The sequence below is a fragment of the Rhipicephalus microplus genome, chromosome 6 (assembly GCF_043290135.1).
Source record: "Rhipicephalus microplus isolate Deutch F79 chromosome 6, USDA_Rmic, whole genome shotgun sequence".
NCBI lineage: Eukaryota > Metazoa > Arthropoda > Arachnida > Ixodida > Ixodidae > Rhipicephalus > Rhipicephalus microplus.
In genome coordinates, this window is record NC_134705.1 from 116,191,523 (window position 1) to 116,213,922 (window position 22,400).

The 22,400-nt window shown below is 43.6% G+C and overlaps 1 protein-coding gene and 1 long non-coding RNA gene across 4 annotated transcripts in view; one reads left to right on the forward strand and one right to left on the reverse strand.

Annotated features, from left to right (window-relative positions):
• LOC142761772 (uncharacterized) lies at positions 1-3,313 on the forward strand. The gene is made up of 4 exons (XM_075867800.1): positions 1-361; positions 1,172-1,372; positions 2,212-2,355; positions 2,769-3,313. The coding sequence occupies exons 1-4, from the start codon at positions 46-48 to the stop codon at positions 3,311-3,313; spliced, it is 1,206 nt and encodes a 401-aa protein (XP_075723915.1). The 5' UTR covers positions 1-45.
• Positions 3,314-12,975: 9,662 nt separating this feature from the next.
• The window catches only part of LOC142765436 (uncharacterized), a 60,708-nt gene continuing 51,283 nt past the window's right edge, over positions 12,976-22,400 (reverse strand). For 2 of the 3 annotated variants that reach the window (XR_012884248.1, XR_012884247.1), the window contains one exon: positions 12,976-13,271. This is a non-coding gene — a long non-coding RNA (uncharacterized LOC142765436). Of the gene's footprint in view, positions 13,272-22,007; positions 22,325-22,400 lie in introns of those variants that run through there. The other variant, XR_012884249.1, reaches the window with a different exon arrangement.

The window sequence follows — 22,400 nt, forward strand, 5'->3', positions numbered from 1 at the left end:
TTTTGTTGCACCTCGTGTCGTGGTGCCGTAGTGACGAATGGTGCAATGTCTTTCAACGATGACGGTGGCGTCGCGCGTGACGGCAGGAAGACCACCGCAACGCGGTTCGTGTTCACGCGTGAGGAGCGTGAACTGCTTGTCAATCTGGTGACGCGGCACAAGGCAGTTATCGAAAACAAGAGAACTGACGCGCTCACCAAGCGCGCTAAGGACAGTGCCTGGGAAAAACTGTCGAGCGAATACAACAGCCAACCAGGCATTCGTCGCGTTACGGTGGCACAGCTGCGTAAGTTGTGGGACAATGAAAAGTCCAAGTTGAAGAAGAAGCAGTCAGAACAAAAGCGAAACTTGTATGCCACAGGTAAGTTTACGTTTGTTTACAACTGTAATCGGGGAGTTTCGAATAGCACTAAGTTAGCAGGCCTCGTGGTCGTAGCGTTTGCGTATGGGGGTCATATATGAGTTTTCAAATTGCGTCTCTTGCGTAAGCTATCCGAAAACGCCCTAATAAGGGCATAGGTTCCGCTCTGAATTATATGTCGTAAATAAATGTGTACCTGCAAGAATTGTGCGAATCATAGGCGTGCACAGGGTTTTCTTTCAGGGGAAGGAGGTGACGGTTTTTCGCTTGCAGAAACATTTTTTTAAATAGCATCACGTCGTCACCGTTCTTTTTTTTTTTTGTCGGCAAAATCTTCCTGCACTTTTTTTCGCCACCGGGTGGCAAGTGTGTCATTTCATTATGAATTAAGAAATGCTTTTGCTCAGTTTGAACGTGCTTTGCACTCTATATACATATATATTATATATAGGTGCAAGTTTTGGTTTCTTTGTCAGTATTTCTGTATTTTTGCAGGACACAATTTTTTCTCGAACTTAGTATCACTGTACAGTTTTTTCTCTTAATTTCTTTTCTTGTATTTACTGATGTATATTTCTTTATTTACTTTGTACTAGCCCCTCTTACTCAATTCCGTATTGGGCTTTGTAAAGTATGATGAATAAATAAATGAATGAGTAGTAGTAGTAGTAGTACATTAAATAGTTATCTGTGTACCATAAATTTTCGCTGCCTATTTCTCTCGCATATGCGTTGTCTTCCTTAAGCACTTTCTTTGTGCTGTCACTTGAAATTTCAATGTATCCACGTAACAACATTTTCGCACCTTAGGGGGCGGGCCATCTACCTGCCGGCCAATGAGCCCCTCATTGGCGCTAGTTGGAGCGGCGGCATCACACATGGGGACACGGCTCCAGAACCCTTATGACAGCGATGGAGTCCACCTCGATCAGCCAGTGCTTTCTTTATCGCCGTCGCGGATTTTCGAGAGCATGCTCACTGGTAGCCAAGACAACACGGAAGAGCTGCTTGGTAAAAGACGAATGGGCAAAAACTGTCAGATGTAGGAACGGTCGTGCTGCTATATTGCATCAACTTTCTCATGTATACAATGTGGGAGGTGTTGCGTTTCAATGTTGTTTTGTTTTGTGACTAATGCCTCTGTTCCTACCATTTGCATATACATTTTACTAAAATTTACGTGTACAAATAATTCTCATTCTCATTACAAGAACATGCCATGTTGTTAACAGAAAGTAATGCTATGTAATAAGCCTGCTAATACTCTTTTAAAACGTTCCTAGAATAATTTGACGTGGTTCAGCAAGTACTTGTGTGACACATACATTTCACATCATGGGTGGCCTTATAATAAGCCCAACTTTGGAATTGTATTTCAACTTTGCTTATGTGTGTAGATGCCCTTTTCCCAGCGCCACTTCCCGGCAGCAAGAGGCTGACTAGCCCACGAGCTAGTACTCTTGATTTGCCAGGGATAGAATTCGCCAATTGAATCAATATTTTTGCTACAACTGAAGCTCATATTCGTGAAGGACAGTCGCTTTCTTTATTGTGTTTGTGTCTGATACCGTATGCATGCACATGAAGTATCTGTCACCATGTGTGATTACTGGTAAGGGGCTTGTATGTTTGCAGAGTGACGGTGTTGCATGCCACCAGCTCACACTATTTTCATATTTACAACTGTTATTACTTTTTATATTTTCATCACGTATTGATTTGTTAAAAATGTCGCGTGTTCACGTAGAAGCATGCAAACACACAAATATTTGTGCCTCTACCATAAAGAGGCTTTTCTGATTACGTCGCATGCCAGCAGAGCACCAGTTCTGCTTCTTTTGTATGTGCAGACACAACCAATTTCATGCCATGGCCAGCTGTTGGAGTCACCAAGAGCTATGGGTTTGCCGACATCGGGAGCACAGGCACCGCTAGTCATACGGCCCAACTGCATGCAACTATAAAAGTGCTGGCGACATGGCTTCTCGGGTTGTGTGACTAAAATAAAACAGGAATATTGAAGATAAGTTATTTCTACAGTTTTATGTAAAATTAAGCCTGCCTTTTGCAAGAAATATGTGGTTAACGTATATCACACACTTCAGAAAAAGGATGTGGGTAAAGTTATTTTAAATAAAAAGCTGCTGAGGTATTCCGCAGTAAAGGTCTCTTAGCTACTGCCATAGCGATATTGAGGTTGGACAGAACAGTATTATGAATTATGTGTGCAAGTAACAGGCCAGACATGACCCGGATAAATTGCCACACTTCTCTTTTACTTTCAGGCCTGATGCGTGATATAAAACGTGCTTGTATTTATACTTGCAGCCGCATATAACAGTCATGCTGACAATGCTTACACGTGTTACGTTTCCCTACCTCATGCAATTGTATTGTGTGTGTGCAGACGAGACAATTCAGCCACAACTGCGATCGAGCGAGGGTGCTGGTTTCCCTGGACCTCATACTACACAGCCACCCACGGAAGGTGCTTGCGCAAGCTGTCCCTCTGACACCTTGGCAGTAGTTGCTCCTGGAAACGAGGAGTCACGAACAGCAGCAGCAGCTCCAGAAGAAAATGGAGAAAATTCAGTTAGTGCAGGAGAACGCCCACGGCCGAAATCAACGCGAAGCCGCCTAGCAGCCATAGAGCGTGTGCTCGCCCCAGAAGCTACGGCCCGAATGGAGGCCCTGAAAAATGATGAGCAGCGCAAGACACAGCTGCATGCCCTGGAGCTGCGCTTGCGTAAGCAGCAGCTCTTGCACCAACGAAAAATGCACAGGATGCAAGGGCAGCGGGAGCAGGAGCTGCATAAAATGCAAGTGCAGCTGTTAGAGCAGCAGCTGGAGCAGCAAAAATGGCGCTTCAACATCGAGCGCCAGAAGCTCCTTTTTGAATTACAGAAAAAACAGCAGCAGCAGCGCGTAGAAACCCAGCCGGAACAAAAATAAAGCATGCGTGCAATCTCACACACCTGATGCTTTTATTCAAAAGACATCTGCAACAGCTCCATGTGTGATAAAAAATATTTATTGTTGCGAGCCAGCAAGGATGAAAAGAAAACCTAAAACGTGGCGAATTCAGGAACTTTTCAGCATGCACCCGTATTTGAACATGCATAGATTTCCCAATCTGAGGTTGTTGGTCTACTCAAAAGAACATGTTACACAATTTATTCATTAGGCGAGGTAAATGCACGAGTAATCAGCCGCATTCGGCATCGAGATCCGAGTAGGGTGTCGGCTTGGTTCGCCACATCAGGCTGCTGCCGCCTTAAATGTTGTGGGATAAACACAGGTGGTGGTTCCGCGTCTTGCCTTAGGACTGCAAGGTTGTGTAGGGCAGCACAGGCCGTTGTAATGACGGCGGAGTGCTCCGCCAAGTTTTGTAGCCACATGTCTAAACACGGGAAGCGACGTTTCCACACGCCAAAGGCCCGCTCGATCGTGTTTCTAGAGCGCATGTGAGCTGCTTGATACCTATGCAAAGAAATCAATGTCGTAATACTGTATGAACCAACAATTTTTAAACGATACACTTGAGTATTATAGCCAGGCCGCTAGTCAAAACTGTTGCTGCTTATATGCCGATTCTATTGTAACGTGGGATATATTCAGGGCACCAAAAACGATACATGTACCACGCTTATTGTAATAAAAGACTTCAAGCGCGATAGGTAGCACACACGTACACGTTTCGTTCTGGAGATGAAAGTTAAAGGGTTATACAGGCGTACTAACCGGCTCTCAGGGCTGTCCGGTGGCGGGTCAGACATCGGTGTCATGAGGAAAGACGTGCAGCGGTATCCGGCATCGCCAAGTAGGATACCCGGTACTCGTTTTTTCTCGTACAGAACACGTGCACTACTGTTGTCGAAAATACGACTGTCATGCACTGATCCCGGCCAGCTCGAAACGACGTCGTATAATTGTAGCTTTGGTCCTGCAATCACCTATCGAAAATGCAATACATGTTATACTGTGTTTTTGTGCTGAAGCAGCCGTCTACTACGAACCTACTTAATGCCTGCATGATCTTGTTTCAGTGCAGTAGTATTCACTTATGTTTCAAAGTGCAAAGCTACCGTCGTAAAAATTTAAAGCTATTCCATTTGTGGGCCAATATCAGCTGCATTCACGGGACAGGCGTCATCGCAGACGAAACACTCATGGAATATATGTGACGCCATTCGGATCGCTTCGCAGCCAGCACTCGCACGAGAGGGGTGAATTACCACTGCAACCAAAAACTTCAGTCCCCCCCTTCCACTCCACCTATAGCATTGCAAATGAGACCTGGGCCTGCTCGCTCATCTCGCGAATTGCTTAGCGCGGACTGAAAGAGGACCGCGAGATAACATGTGATGTTTGGTGTTGTAGCAAGCAATCCATGGGTTTAAATCGCGCTTTGGTCTTTCTTGTGAATACAGCTTTACTGGGTTGCAAACAAGCTAAGCTAAATAATAAAAATACGCCACGTTGTTACAATAGCATGCACGGGGTTTTATAATAGAATTATCTACCATGAAGTTTTTTTTGCTAATATGCAGCCCATGGAATGCCTTGTGCAATGTTAATGTTGAATTACTACATTTTAGAAGTACTGCAAAGCTTTCAACGTTAGCAGCGAAGACTGAGCAAGTTACCTGAACATTTATGGAGAAGTACCCCTTCCGGTAGCGGTAAACTTCGCCATTCGGCCCACCAGGTGATTTGATACGGACGTGGGTGCAATCTATGCACCCTGTCACACCGGGAAACTAGGCGATCCGGTAGAATTCCACCATCGTCTCACGGAACCTGTCATCGGAGTTAGGGAAATTCACGACAGCCGGGAACAAGTGCTTCGCGATCAGCCGTGACACACGTTCGATGACGCGGCTCACCGTCGGTGGAGACACATTCACCAAGTCGCCCATCACTACTTGAAAAGTACCCGCTCCATAAAAGCGCAGCGTAATCAGAAGCTGCATCACAGGTGGAAGAGGGTGGCCACGATTGCTGCAGCTCTCCTCAAATGACAAGCACTCAAGTAGCTTCTTCACGCTGCTCTTGGTGAAGCGATAGCGGGCGAGAAATTCACTGTCTGTGAAGAGCTCCATGGGGTTCAACCGGTCTCTCAATTGTTGGCGTGGTATGCTTACACAGTCGTCCACGTCGCCAAACAGCTCGTCGACGCGGAAAACATAATCGACGAACGACGCGTAGTCCGCCATGATACTTGGATAGAGGGACGATTCAAGGTAGCTCGATCGCTTCCTTGGAAATCTCGAGGAAACGCTCAAGATTTTCTCAAGTGAAGGAAGCGTTTCAAGTGAAGGGCGGTTTGTGAATGCGAAAACGCCACTTAAGGAGCGTTTCGAGTGAAGGGTCGAGAGAAGGAGCGTTTGTGAATACGGGACTAAGGCCCGTATTCACAGACGCTCCTCCACTCGAGCCTTCACTCGAAACGCTCCTTAAGTGGTGTTTTCCCATTCACAAACCGCACTTCACTTGAAACGCTTCCTTCACTTGGAACAATCTTGAGCGTTTCCTCGAGATTGTCAAGGAAGCGATCGAGCTACCTTGAATCGTCCCTCGAGTGAAATATTTGCGCCAGCATTGCGTCCATGGCGGAGCCCGTCTCACTTTGACGGCGTTTCTCGATCAAGTAGGCTGCCACCGCCGCGTTCATTCGACAATAACGGTGCGCGTTTACTACGGAGCTGTCTTCGAACGGTTCAGCAACAGCTACTGTTGCGCCGGGACAAGCGGGCGTGGTGTCAAAAGAGCACTCACCAGTGCCGTGATGTGTTGCGTTCCGTGCATGAGCCAGTGGATTACCTGCCTTCGGGTGTGCGTATACTCTTCGTGCGAGTGCTCATGACTTACTGCGGATTCCAGTGCTTTGAAGTGTTTTGATGAAGCTCGCACACCGCATCAGTTCAAGCGTGGTGCGAAAGCTTGGCAAGCAAGGGGCATAGCAAACTTTTGATGCGCTGGGTTCACCGGAGTGGCTTCCTCTCCGGTGAACCTTTGCTGCCCTAGCCAAAATTTACGACGACGCACACCTCCGTTAGGCGACCATCTATACCAATGAGAAGGGAAGTTCTTCTGTGTTTTTTTAATTTATTTTCCTGCTTCGGTCAGATTACTATTAAAAACAGTTTAAGAAGAGCACAACACAATACATTGGGCGCAATCAGTGTGCTGCTGTAGCTACTACGCGTGAAACATAGCTTCTTTATACAGTGTCTATGCAGCTCACAATACCAATCAACAACCAAGTACACATTTAGGGGATCAAGCAGATGATCATGCTCTGTTAAACCTGCATGTACGCAAAAGTGCGTCCAGTGTCGTATGAAAACGCAAACATATGAAATATAAATACAGCAGATACATAATGAGATTGTTTTTTTTTATTTAACCCCATGCCTACCCCCCGAAGAAGAATTGCTGGCTATGGCACTGATTCGTGCAATTAGATAATGAAATTATATACCCATATGCCTGGTCTGCTGCTCAAGTGCCTGAGCCAAACATGTGTCAAAATAGTCAAAGCTCAATACTTCAACCATGTCTGTTCTTGAACGCGAGACATACTAATGTGTACACTGCTAGAATTAAAGAAAAATGCGGCTTTTGTATCCAAGCTATTACGTTTTTCTAATATTATTTCTTGCCTCTTTTGTGCAGGGGACCAGCTGCCGACAGAAGAACACAGAGAAAAGGACGCCTAGAATCTGCCGTATTATCAATGCATTGCAGAGTTTGTACGACTGTATACAAAAGCACAAAAACAGCAGTGAATGCGTGCAGCTACACTGCACTAGGTGCGCTATGGTGTCTACTTCCTTAATCTTATTTATGATGTCCTCCTGCTCGTACTTTATCTTTACAATATGTAGGTTGCATATGTTTGATTGATGAACTTTTTGCATTTGCATTCTTATGTTTGCCACGTTGCTCCTTATCAGTCACATGTAATAAAGGTCCATTTGCCATTCACAACCTCTCTTTTGTTCATTTATCAATACATAATTATCGTCGTGTTTGTCTTTTCATGATGAGACCGGACTGCAAAAACCACTTCTCCGATTCTACAGGAAAGCAGTTCTAGGAAATTAAACATGTTTTATATGAAGAAGCAGCATTCCTCTTCCACGGAACTGAGATGGCGTGGTTCTAACTGGTAGACTTGCTAATGATGCAGCAATAGCGGATATTTTATTTACAGGGTTCTGACCAGATGTATCCGCGATGACTGCAATACCCTTGAGAACTTTTCACCGCTTTGTGGCACTGGTCTTCAATAAATCAGCATAATAATATACGCTGCTCTTGACGACACTTTCTCGAAGGTTGAGAGAACCCACAGGATATTTTTTAAAACAGAACAGCGCACAAAATGAGACGCGGCTTCAATTTTATGACTTCCAAAAAAATAAAACATCCCCTATATTTATGTTGTGCCGGGGCTTTGGAATGCAGCACAGACACCACGATCCTTTTCAACAGGTATTTCCAGTAGTTATATTGCAAATAAAATCCAAAACATTAGTGCGAAGGTCATTCATGCACTAACGATTGTGCTTCTGAGCATGCAGATGAACGAGACGGGAAAAACATTTAAGACGTTGCCACTGTGTGAACTTGGAGACGGAAGCTACACAAATTTAAAGGTTACTTCTATGCAAATCTGTCAAATTAGACGCATCCACAAATGCAGGGCAAATAGAAAAACAATGCAAAAACAATAACTTATTCCTTGGAAGCTTAGAATGTTAAAGTTGACACACACACACCAGTCCCTGTTAACCGACTATATATGTTACTAAATGAAGAAAACAACTTTAAAATGTATTTTTCGCCAATAGGGAAAAAAAGGCACATGATCGCTTTTCTTAACTTGCGTAGCAGTCCAATTCGAACGCTCAGCCACGAGTATAACATGCCTAGTTTTTAACGCTACCCAGGTATAACCTTGAATATCAGTTGCGAGCAATGTCTTTCAAATTTCCTATTATACGCAGAGGAACAACTACGAAAGCGCCATGGTGAAATTCGCAGTAAATGAGAAAAATAAACATTGCACAGGCCCCTGAAATTAGGAACTGTGCACGTACTGCCGTAGCGAGAACGAACTTACGCACGAGTAATCCTTATATATAATGCGGTGGTGAATGCTAAAAGCACGCCAACATACTGTGATATATAGTAAAAAATACTCAATTCACCGCATTATATATTCGGTTGCTACATTAGTGATAAGACGGCTCTCAGTAAAGCGAAAGCAAACAAAGCAACAAACCATCTATTGCGCTTCCTGTCATCACTCACGTAGTTCGTTAGTCACCCCAGCAAAATTAGGCTCTCAAACGACACACACGCGAACACTACCGTAAATATAAACTGCAATTAATAGACGCATACAAGACAAAATAAACTAAGCAGCTGGACACGTTCAGCAGCAGACGAAATGTCTTCAGCTGTTTGTTCAGCTGCCTGGGTTCGACTGTTGCCAGACTTGAATGAGGGTTTCGCTAACTCTATCAGCACAAGGCTTAGGGAAACAACACTACCACTCTAAATGCACGTATTTTGCTGTAATGTCAATTTAGAAAAAATAATAACTAGACAAGGCGTTCCCTTAATGTACATAGATAGGCAACTCTCAACCACAATTGCGAATACTCTCGTTATCAGGCGCTTTTCTCGGCGCATGCAGTTCACTCAAGTGAAGGGAGCATTTCCAAGGCCTCCCTTGGCGAAGGAAGTGTGGAGGAGTGTTCATGAAACGCAGCGGCCCCTTGAGTGGAGGAGCACTCTCCACCTTTACTTCGTCAAGTCGAGGGGAGCCCTTGAGTGAAGGAGCGTTTGTGAATACGGGCCTAAGGCCCGTATTCACAAACGCTTCTCCACTCGACCCTTCACTCGAAACGCTCCTTAAGTGGCGTTTTCCTATTCACAAACCGCCCTTCACTTGAAACGCGTCCTTCACTTGAAAAAATCTTGGGCGTTTCCTCGAGATTGTGAAGAAGCGATCGAGCTATCTTGAATCGTCCCTCGAGTGAAATATTTGCGCCAGCATCGCGTCCACGGCGGGGCCCGTCTCACTTTGACGGCGTTTCTTGATTAAGTAGGCTGCCACCGCCGCGTTCTTTCGACAATGACGGTGCGCGTTTACTACGGAGCTGTCTTCGAACGGTTCAGCAACGGCTACTGTGGCGCCGGGACAAGCGGGCGTGGTGTCAAAAGGAGCACTCACCAGTGCCGTGATGTGTTGCGTTTCGTGAATAAGCCAGTGGATTACCTGCCTTCGGGTGTGCGTATACGCTTCGTGCGAGTGCTCCATGACTTACTGCGGATTCCAGTGCTTAGAAGTGTTTTGATGAAGCTCGCACACCGCTTCAGTTCAAGCGTGGTGCGAAAGCTTGACAAGCAAGCGGCATAGCAAACTTTTGATGCGCTGGGTTCACCGGAGTGGCTTCCTCTCCGGTGAACCTTTGCTGCGCTAGCCAAAATTTACGACGAAGCACACCTCCGTTAGGCGACCATCTATACCAATGAGAAGGTAAGTTCTCCTGCGTTTTTTTTTATTTTTTTGCTGCTTCGGTCAGATTACTATTAAAGACAGTTTAAGAAAAGCACAACACAATACACTGGGTGCAATGAGTGTGCTGCTGTAGCTACTACGCGTGAAAAATTGCTTTTTTATACAGTGTCTATGCAGCTCACAATACCAATGAACAACCAAGTACACATTTAGGGGATCAAGCAGATGATCATGCTCCGTGAAACCTGCATATACGCAAAAGGGTGTCGAGTGTCGTATGAAAACACAAACATATGAAATATAAGTACAGCAGATACATAATGAGATTGTTTTTTTAATTTACCCCAATTCTACCCCCTGAAGAAGAATTGCTGGCTATGGCACTGATTCGCGCAATTAGATAATGAAATTATATACCCATATGCCTGCTCAGCTGCCCAAGTGCCTGAGCCAAACATGTGTCAAAATAGTCAAAGTTCAATACTTGAAGCATGTCTGTTCTTGAACGCGAGACATACTAATGAATGTGTGCACAGCTAGAATTAAAGAAAAATGCGGCTTTTGTATTCAAGCTATTACGTTTTTCTAAAATTATTTCTTGCCTCTTTTGTGCAGGGGACCAGCTGCCGACAGAAGAACACAGAGAAAAGGCCTCCTAGAATCTGCCGTATTATCAATGCATTGCAGAGTTTGCACGACTGTATACAAAATCACAAAAACAGCAGTGAACGCGTGCAGCTACACTGCATTAGGCGCGCTATGGTGTCTTCTACTTCGTTAATCGTGTTTATGATTTCCTCAGAGCTCGTACTTTATCTTTACAGTGTGAAGGTTGCATATGTTTGACTGATGAACACTTTTCATTTGCATTCTTATGTTTGCCACGTTGCTCCTCATCAGCCACGTGTAATAAAGGTCCATTTGCCCTTCACAACTCTTGTTTTGTTCTTTTATCAATACATAATTATCGTCGTGTTTGTATTTTCATGATGAGACAGGACTGCAAAAACCACTTCTCCGATTCTACAGGAAAGCAGTTCTAGGAAAATAAACTTGTTTTATATAAAGCAGCACTACTCCTCTTCCACGGAACTGAGATGGCGTGGTTCTAACTGGTAGACTTGCTAATGATGCATCAATAGCGGATATTTTTGTTTTACAGGGTTCTGACCAGATGTATCCACGTTGACTGCAATACTCCTGAGCATTTTTCGCCGCTTTGTTGCACTGGTCTTCAATAAATCAGCAGAATATTATACGCTGCTCTTGACGACACTTTCTCGAAGGTTGAGAGAACCCACAGGATAGTTTTTAAAACAGAACAGCGCCAAAAGTCAGACGCAGCTTCAATTTTGTGATTTCCAAAAAATAAAACCTCCCCTATAGCTTATGTTGTGCCGGGGTTGTGGAGTGCAGAACACACACCATGATCCTTTTGAACAGGTATTTCCAGTAGTTATATTGCAAATAAAATCCAAAACAATACTGCGAAGGTCCATCATGCACTAACGATTGTGCTTCGGAGCATGCAGATGAAGGAGACGGGAAGAAAATTTAAGACGTTGCCGCTGTGTGAACTTGGAGACAGAAGCTACACGAATTTGAAGATTACTTTTATGCAAATCTGTCAAATTAGACGCATCCACAAATGCAGGGTAAATAGAAAACAATGCGAAAACAATACCTTATTCCTTGGAAGTTTAAAATGTGAAAGTTGACACACACACACACACACACACACACACACACACCAGCCCCTGTTTAACAGACTATATATGTTACTGAATGAAGCAAACAACTTTAAAAAGTATTTTTCGCAATAGGGAAAAAAAGGCACACGATCGTTTTTCTTAACTTGCGTAGCAGTCTAATTCGAACGCTCAGCCACGAGTATAACATGCCTAGTTTTTAACTCGACCCTGGTATAACCATGAATATCAGTTGCAAGCAATGTCTTTCAAATTTCCTTTTATACGCAGAGGAACAACTACGAAAGCGCCACGGTAAAATTCGCAGTAAATGAGAAAAATAAACATTGCACAGGCCCCTGAAATTAGGAACTGTGCACGTACTCCCGTAGCGAGAACGAATTTACGTACGATTATTCCCTATACATAATGCGGTGGTGAATGCTGAAAGCACGCCTATACTGTGATATATAGTAAAAAATACTCATTCCACCGCGTTATACATTCTGTGGCTACATTAGTGATCAGAAGTTTCTCAGTAAAGCGAAAGTAAACAAAGCAACAAACCATCTATTGCGCTTCCTGTCATCACTCACGTAGTTCGTTAGTCTCCCCGGCGAAAGTAGGCTCTCAAACGACACACACGCAAACACTACCGCAAATATGATTTGGAATTATTAGACGCATACAAGACAAAATAAACTAAGAAGGTAGACACGTTGAGAAGCAGACGAAATGCCATGAGCTGTTCGTTCAGCTGCCTGGGTTCGACCGTTGCCAGACTTGAAGGAGGGTTTCGCTAACTCTATCAGCACAAGGCTTAGGGAAACAACACTACCACTCTAAATGCACGTATTTTGCTCTAATGTCAATTTAGAAAAAGAATAACTAGAAAAGGCGTTCTCTTAATGTACATAGATAGGCAATTCTTAACCACAATTGCGAATACTCTCGTTATCAGGCGCTTTTCTCGGCGCATGCAGTTCACTCAAGTGAAGGGAGCATTTCCAAGGCCTCCCTTGGCGAAGGAAGTGTCGAGGAGCGTTCATGAAACGCAGCGGCCCCTTGAGTGGAGGAGCACGCTCCACCTTGACTTCGTCAAGTCGAGGGGAGCCCTTGAGTGAAGGAGCATTTGTGAATACGGGCCTTAATGTGCTGAGGACGTGGAATATATAGTGCAGTAGCACCGTGCTAAGGTGGTATGTGAGAACGGAAGCAACCGGTTGTCATGGCCGAACTTCGCACGAGTATGGGGGTGTTGCTGGGCGTCTCGGCCTGATCTCTGGGGGGATCCTGGCGGCAGCTGGGCCAGAAATTGACAGTTTATGACACAAATAAGCAGAATATATATTGATCCTGCCATTAAACTTTGATAATTTACAAAAGAATGAAGAGCTTATAAAATCTTATTTTATTTCTTGAGCTCACTGAGGTACCAGGTACCAATCTCCTCGGTATTTTAGTATCACTGGGTCTGAAAATGCCACTTTTTCTGAAAATTCTTGCAGATTGGGTACTTCTTTTCAAATATTTATGTAACTGGATAAGCACTGACACGCAGACGTGTAGGTATACGTGGTATTTTGACTGCTAGAAAACTCCTGGTAAAGTTTTGTGCACATTGGCTCGGGTTCTTGGGCTAATGAAGAATTTTTAATCCTCAGTTCGAACCACGTACCCAGCACTGAAACAAAATATAGATGCAAATAAATATAATGTTGTTATTACTTACCAAAACCAGCCAAATAGATATATATATATATATATATATATATATATATATATATATATATATATATATATATATATGTGTGTGTGTGTGTGTGTGTGAAGGTTCTGAATAAGAAATTGTTATAAAGCAACGCGGAAATAATATATTTTTCAGAATCTCTGTGAAAACAATTTGGTAAGTTAAGAATCAGGACGGGATCATTGATACGGCAAGTAGATTTATTTTACTTGTGAGTTTTGATACCTAATACTCCGAAATGCTTGTGATTATAATGGGGAAAAGTAGCAAATATAAATGCTGCCAAGATTGGTCTTCGTGTGCTATAATAATAACAATACATAGACAGTATGAAGACAGTGGTAACAACGTGAAGATAGCGAAACCTATGAGTAAACGTTGCGATTGTTTTGTTTTGTCTATATGCATGTGACAGTGGCAAGAAATACTGAATCGAATGTCCACGCTTTTTGTAGAACACAATAGCGCATGCGCATGCGGTGCGATTAAAGAATTAGTGCTTACTATGATGCAGCAGCCATCGTAAAGACTTTCTGGCTTGACATAAAACACAGAAATTGTTGCGTCAGTGAATTACGACTTTATATGACATTGAATTATAAAACAGATGAACGTATAACACGCGTATGCATGCTCACAGGACGTGTAGTCGCAAGCGTGTATGATTTCACAACTGTTTCAATTTTATCTGGAACCAACATCACAGACACAACATTGCTACCATTTACGCATTGTTTCGTTGAGTACTTCTTGTGCCATCTTGCTGCAAGAAAATCGGTCTAGGTAGTTGATTCAACGCTTCGAGACTGACCCCCGTATTCACAAACACTCCTTGACTGGACTCTTCACTCAAAACGCTCCTCAAGTAGAGTTTTCCCATTCACAAACCACCCTTCACTTGAAACGCTTCTTTCACATGAGACAATCTCGAGCGTTTCCTCGAGATTGTCAAGGAAGCGATCGAGCTACCTTGAATCGCCTCACGAGTGAAGTTTCTGCACCAACATCGCGTACATGGCGGAGCCCGTCTTCCTTTAACGGCGTTTCTCGATGGCTGCCACCGCTGCGTTCTTTCGACAATGATGGTAGGCGCTTTCTACGTAGTTGTCTTCGAACGGTTAGGCAACGACTACAGTGGCGTCGGGACAGGCGGGCGTGGTGTCAAGAGGAGCGCTTACCAGTGCCGTCATGTGTTGTGTTCCGTTCACGAGCCAGTGATTTCCCTACCTTCGGGTGTGCACTCGTCGTGCGAGTGCTCCATGATTTACTGCGGACGACAGTGCTCTCGAGTGTTTCGATGAAGCTCGCACACCACATAAGTTCAAGCGTGGCACGAAAACTTGACAAACAAGTGGAGAAAAAACGTGATAGCAACTTTTTGATGCGCTGCATTCACCGTACTCCTGAGCGGCTTCCTTTCTAGTAAATCTTTGCTACCCAAGCCGAAATATACGGCGAAGCATACTTTCGTTAGATGATCGTCTGTATCTACGAGAAGGTACGTTTTTCTGTTATCTTTTTTTGTTCATTTTCCCCCTTGCTTAGGTCAGATAACTATAGGATACAGTTTAGGAAGAACAAAAACAATGCGATTGAGCCCGATTAGTGTGCTGTTGTTGCTACTACGCGTGAAACATAGCTTAGATATACCGTGTCTATGATGCTCACAATACGAATGAGCAACCACACCCAGCTTTAGAAAATCAAGGAGAGGCTCGTGCTCTGTGAAATGGTCATGTATGCAAGAATGCATGCAGTGTCGTATAAAAACGATAGATAGATATGTAGGGTTTAACGTCCAAAAACCATGATATGATTATGAGAGACGCCGTAGTGGAGGGCTCCGAAAATTTCGACCACCTGGTGGTCGTATAAAAACAACGCAAGCATATAAAATTGAAACGGAGCAGATACGTTATAAGGTTATTTTTATGGTTGAACCCCCCAAGAGAAATTGCTGGCTACATCATTGATTCGTGCAATTAGATAATTGAAAACGTAACCATATGTCTCGTAAGCTGCCCAAGTGCCTAAGCCAAACATGTGGCAAAGTAGGCAAAGCTCAATAACTCAACCATGTCTGTTTTTTAACGCAGTAAATAATAATGAATATGTGCGCTACGAGAAGTAAAGAAATAAGTGGCTCTGGTGTTCAGTCTATTACATTTTTCTAATATGATTCTTTGCCTATTTTGTGCAGGGGCCATAATGCCGACAGAAGAACACAGAGCAAAGGTCTTATAAAACGAGTCGTATTCGCAATGCATTGTAGTGTTTCGACGACTGTATACAAAAAGATAAAAGTTGCAGTAAATGCGTGCAGCTGCACTGGATAAGACACGCTATGGTGTCTTGCACCTCGGTGTTATTTATGACTTCCCATGATCTCGAACGTTATTTCGACAGTTTGTAAGCTGCATGTGTTTGATTGATGCACACTTCGCTGCTGCAATCTTGTGTTTGCCACATGGCTCTTCATCAGCCAAATGTAATAAAGGTTCATTTTGCCATTCGCAATTTCTACTTTGTTCATTTTAAGGCATATTTATTGTGATGTTCATCTTTACAGGATGAAACAGAATCACAAAATCCGCTTCTTCGATTCAACAGGAAAGCAGTTCTACAAAAATCAAGCTTGTTTATATACTCCAGCACCACTTTTATTCCACGAAACTGAGATGGCGTGCAGACATGCTAATGGCCAACGTGCAGACATGCTGATGTTGCAACAATAGAGGATATTTTATTCCCAGGGGTATGAGCAGATGTATCCCCAATGTCTGCAATACTCTTGAGCAGTTTTTACCATTTTGTTGCATTGGTCTTCATCAAATCAGGACAGTAAAATATTGTGCTTATTGACGACACTTTCTCCAAGGTTCAGAGAACCCACATGGTCGTGTTTAAGATAAAACAGCGGAAAAAGTCAGCAGCGGCCTAAATTTAACGATTTCGAAAAAATAAAACATCTCCTGTAAATTATCTACCTTCGAGGCTTTAGAATGAAGCACAGAAACCACGATTGTTTTCAAGAGGTATTCCCGGCAATCATATTCTACAAATCAAAACCAGAACATTAGTGCGAAGATTATTCATTCATGAACGGATGTGCTTCTGAGCTTGCAGATAAAGGAGACGCAACAAAAATTTTAAGACGTGGCCGCTATGTGAACTTGGAGACGGAAGCTACTGAGGTTTATATGTTACATCTATTTGAATCTGTCATATTAAAGCATCCACAAATGCAGGGCTGAAAGAAAGAAAAAATAACTGCTTACTCAAGAATCCTTGGAAGTTTCAAATTTTAAAATTGAAACACACACATACACACACACACACACACACACACAAACGTGCACTCTTAACTGACTATATATGCTGCTAATTAAAGAAAACAACAAATTTAAAATGCTGTTACGCCTTTAGAGTAAGAAAGAACACGATCACTTTTTTTAACCTGCGTAGCAGTCTGATTCAAACGCTCAGCCACGAGAATACCATGCCTACGTTTTAACGCTACCCTGGTATAACCTTGAATAGCAGTTGCGAGAATTGTCTTCTAAATTGTCTATTACATGCAGAGAAACAACTACAAAAGTGCCACGTTGAAATTCGCAGTAAATGAGCAAAATAAACATAGCACAGTCCCCTGAAATTAGGAGCTGCGCACGTACTCCCGTAGCGAGAACGAATTTACGTACAAGTAATCTTTGTACACGATGGAGTGGTGAATTCTAAAAGCACACCAATGTAACGAGTTATAAAGAAAAATTACTCACTCTACCACGTTACCCGTTTGGTGGCTACGCTAGTGATCATACGGCTCTCAGCAAAGCGAAAGTAAACAAAGCAACAAACCATCTGTTGTGCATCCTGTCATCACTCGCGTCGTTCGTTAGTGACCCCGGTGAAAGTAGGGTATCAAACAACACACACGCAGACACTATCGTAAGTATAAACTGCAATTAATAGACGTACACGATAAGAAATAAACGAAGCCCGTAGAAACATTCAGCAGCAGACGAAACGCCATCAGCTGTTCGTTTATCTGCCTGGGTTTGACTGTTGCCAAACTTGAAGAAGGGGTTTCGCTAACTCTACCGGCTCAGGGCTTAGGGAAAGCATTTTACCACTCTAAATGCATGTATTTTACTATAATGTCAATTTATAAAAAATAACTAAGAAAAACGTTCATTTACTGCGCAGAGATATGAATTTCTTAACCACAATTACGAACACTCTCGTTATCAGGTGCTTTTCTCGGCCCATGTAGGTCACTGAAGTGGAGGGAGCATTTCCAAGGCCTCCCTTGGCGAAGGGAGTGTGGAGGAGCGTTCATGAAATGCAGCGGATCATTGAGTGGAAGAGCACGCTCCGCCTTGACTTCGTCCCGTATTCACAAACGCTCCTTCACTCAAGGGCTCCCCTCGACTTGACGAAGTCAAGGCGGAGCGCGCTCCTCCACTGAAGGATGAGGAGGAGGAGGAGGAAATAAGTTTATTCAGAGTCCGGCGAGTAGATGGGGTGAGCGATTGGCCCCGCCTAGGTTTTGGCCAGGAGTCCTTGAATCCTGGCGGCTTCCCCGGCCCACTGGTCGGCCCACATTTGGTCTTACCCCCGTATTCACAAACGCTCCTCGACTTGACCCTTCACTCGAAACGCTCCTTGAGTGGCGTTTTCTCATTCACAAACCGCCCTTCACTTAAAACGCTTCCTTCACTTGAGAAAATTTTGAGCGTTTCCTCGAGATTGTCAAGGAAACGATCGAGCTACCTTGAATTGTCCCTCGAGGGAAGTTTCTGCGCCAACATCGCGTCCATGGCGGAGCCCGTCTCGTTTTGACAGCGTTTATTGATCAATTTGGCTGCCACCGCCGTGTTCTTTCAACAGTGACGTTGCACGTTCACTACGGAGCTGTCTTGTAACGGTTCGACAATGGCTACTGTGGTGCCGGGACAGGCAGGCGTGGTGTCAAGCAGAGCGCTCACCAGTGCCGTGATGTGTTGTATTTTGTGCATGAGCCAGTGAATTACCTGCCTTCGGGCGTGCGTATATTCATCGTGCGAGTGCTCCAAGACTTACTGCGGATGCCAATGCTTTGAAGTGTTTTGATGACGCTTGCACACCAGACCATTTCAAGCGTGGCACGAAAGCTTGACAAACAAGCTGAGAGGAAACGTAATAGCAAACTTTCGATGCGCTGCACTCATCATACTCCTGAGTGGCTTCCTCTCCGGTGAATCTTTGCTACCCTAGCCGAAATATACGGCAAAGCACACTTTCGTTAGATAATGGTCTGTATCTACGAGAAGGTAAGTTCTCTTTTTTCTTGTTTTTTTTTTGTTCATTTTACCATTGCTCAGGTCAGATCACTATTAGAGACAGTTTAGAAAAAAGAAAACACAATGCAGTTGGGCCCAATAAGTGTGCTGTTGTTGCTACTACGCGTGAAATATAGCTTCGATATAAAATGTCTATGCAGCTCACAATACCAATGAACAACTACACCTAACTTTAGGGAATTAAGCAGAGGCTCGTGCTCTGTGAAACGTGCACGCACGCAAGAATGCATGGAGTGTCGTATATAAACGGAAACATACAAAATAAATATAAAGCAGATACATTATAAGACTGTTTTTTATGCTTGAACACCTCCCCCTCCCCGAAAGAGATATTGCTGACTACACCATTGATTCGTGCAATTAGGTAATCAAATTACATAACCATATGCCTTGTGAGCAGCCCAAGTGCCGGAGCCAAACATGTGTCAAAATAGGCAAAGCTCAATGATTCAACCACGTCGGTTCTTTAACGCAAGAAATATAATGAATGAGTTCATCCCGAGAAATAAGAAAATGTGACTTTGGTGTTCTAGTTATTACGTTTTTATAATATTATGTCTTGCCAATTTTGTGCAGGGGCCAGGCTGCTGACGGAAGAACACAGCGGAAAGGTTTCCTAAAAGGTTTCTAAGCGCAAAATGTAACCATCGGTGGCGCAATCCAGCATCGGCGTTAGCACATTACCAACGCCTCCATTGCATGCATAATAAGGAGGAAAGAACTTCATTCAGAGTCCGGCGAGTAGATGGGGTGGGCAAATGGCCCCGCCTAGCTTACGGCCAGGAGTCCTTCAATCCTGGCGGCTTCCTCGGCCCGCTGGACGGCCTACATTTCGTCTTCGAGGACGGAGCTGAGTATTGCGGCTTCCCAGCACGCGCGAAGGCTGTCAGCAGAGGCCGCATACTTGTTATGAGTACTAATCCCTCTGCATTCGCATAACTTATGCTCCAGGGTGGCTCTGGAGTCGCAACGCTCTCACCTGTCCATTTTGTATATATCAGGATATATAATGTGCGATAGTGCAGGATTAGCATATGTCCTAGTTTGTAACTGCCGCCATTCGACAGACTGTCTTTTTGTTAATTTTGGGAGAGGGGGCAGGAATATGCCCCTCTGTAATATATAATGTTTGGTAATTTCATTGTATCTGGTCATTTTGTCTTCCCATTCCCACTCGTCTGCCACGCCGTAATCACCGGAGGAGCTCCACTCAAGGAGCCGCTGCATTTCATGAACGCTCCTCCACACTTCCTTCGCCAAGGGAGGCCTCGGAAATGCTCCCTCCACTTGAGTGAACTGCATGGGCCGAGAAAAGCGCCTTATAACGAGAGTATTCGCAATTTCAGATAATAAATGCATATCTTTGTATAATAAATGAACGCTTTTCTTACGCATTCTTCTTTATAAATTGACATTAAAGCAAAATACATGCATTTAGAGTGGTAGCATGGTTTCCGTAAGCCTGGAGCCGGTAGAGTTAGCGAAACCCCTGCTTCAAGTCTGGCAACAGTTGCGCCCAGGCAGCAGATGATGGCGTTTCGTCTGCTGCTGATAGTTTCTACGTGCTTAAGTTATTTCGTCTCGTGTGCGTCTATTAATTGCAGTTTATATTTACGGTAGTGTCTGAGTGGGTGTTTCAGACCCTGCTTTCGCCGGTTGATTGATTTGTGGGGTTTAACGTCCCAAAACCACCATATGAATATGAGAGACGCCGTAGTGGAGGGCTCCGAAAATTTTGACCGCTTGGGGCTCTTTAACGTGCACCCAAATCTGAGCACACGGGCCTAGACATTTCCGCCTCCATCGGAAATGCAGCCGCCGCAGTCGGGATTTGAACCCGCGACCTGCGGGTCAGCAGCCGAGTACCTTAGCCACTAGACCACCGCGGCGGGGCCTGCTTTCGCCGGGGTGACTAACGAACTACGTGAGTGATGGCAGGAAGCAGAACATATGGTTTGTTGGTTTGTTTACCTTCGCTTTGCTGAGAGCCTTCTGATCACTAGTGTAGCCACCGAACGTGCAACGCGGTGGAGTGAGTAAATTCTACTTTATATCACATTACATTGGTGTGTTTTTAGAATTCACCTCCGACAAAAGATTACTAGTTTGTGAATTCGTTTTCACTGCGGGAGTACGTGAACAGTTCCTTATTTCAGGGGACTGTGCTATGTTCAATTTTCTCTTTTACTCCGAATTTCGACATGGCACTTTCGAAGTTCTTCTGCATGTAAAAGAAATTTTTGAAGGCAATGGTCGCAACTTCTAATTAAGGTCACACCAGTGTAGCGTTGATTTGATTAATATGTGGGATTTAACGTCCCATAACCACCATTTGATTATGAGAGAGGCAGGGTAGCGTTAAAAATTAGACATGGTACTCTCATGGCTGACTGTTTGAATCAGACTGCTATGCAAATTAAGAAAAGCGATCGTGTGCCTTTCTTCAACTAATGGCGAAAACATCATATCAAAGTTGTTGTTTTCTTCAATTAGAAGCTTATATAGTCGGTTAACATTGCGTGTTTGTGTTTCTGTGTTTCAATTTTAACATTTCAATCTTCCAAGGATACCTGAGTAAGCAGTTATTTTTTTCATCTTCTTTTCGCCCTGCATTTGTAGATGCTCTAATATGACAGATTCGAATAGACGTAACTTTTAAATCGCTGTAGCTTCCGTCTCCATGTTCACACAGTGGCGCCATCTTAAAATTTTTGTCCTGTCTTCTTTACCTGCAAGCTCAGAAGCACATTCGTTAATGCAGGATTGACCTTTACATTTATATTTTTATTTTTATTTGTAGAATATTATTGCCGGGAATAGCTCTTAAAACTGATCGTGTTTTCCGTGCTTCATTCTAAAGCCTCGGCAGTAAATAGTTTATAGGAGATGTTTTATTCTTTTGGAAATGATAAAAGTGAAGACGCTTTTGACTTTCGGTGCTGTTGTGTCTTAAAAATAATCGTGGTGGTTCACTGAACCTTGGAGAAAGTGTCGTCAAGAAGCAGAGTATTTTACTTTGCTGATTTACCGAAGACCAGTGCAACGAAGTGTTAAAAAATGCTCAAAAGTATTAGAGACACTGCGGACTTATCTGATCAAACGCCTGTAAATAAAATATCCGCTATTGTTAACATTACCATGCCTACACGCTGGAACCACGCCATCTCGGTTTCATGGAAGGAAAGTGGTGCTGGTGTATATAAAACAAGCTTGATTTTTGTAGAACTGCCCTCCTGTAGAATCAGAGAAGAGAGTTTTGTGATTCTGTCTCATCCCGAAAAGACGAACATGACGATAATTATGTATTCAAAAATAAACATAGTAGAAATTACGAATGGCAAAAGAAGCCTTTATTACATTTCATGGATGAAGAGCCATGTGGCAAACACAAGCGTGCAACTGCAAAGTGTGCATCAATCAAGCATATGCAGCGGAAACACTGTAGAAATAAATTTCTAGATTGAAAGACATCATAAATAACATCGAGGTAGTAGACACCATAGCTTGTCTTATGCATTGCAGCTGCACGCATTTACTGCAGATTTTGTCAATTTGTATACAGTCGTGCAAACTCTGCAATGCATTGCGAATACGGCACGTTTTAGGAAACCTTTCCTCTCTGTTCTTCCGTCAGCAGCCAAGCCCCTGCACAAAAGAGGCAAGACCAAATATTAGTAAAACGTAATAGCTAGAACACGAAAGCCATATTTTTTTATTTCTA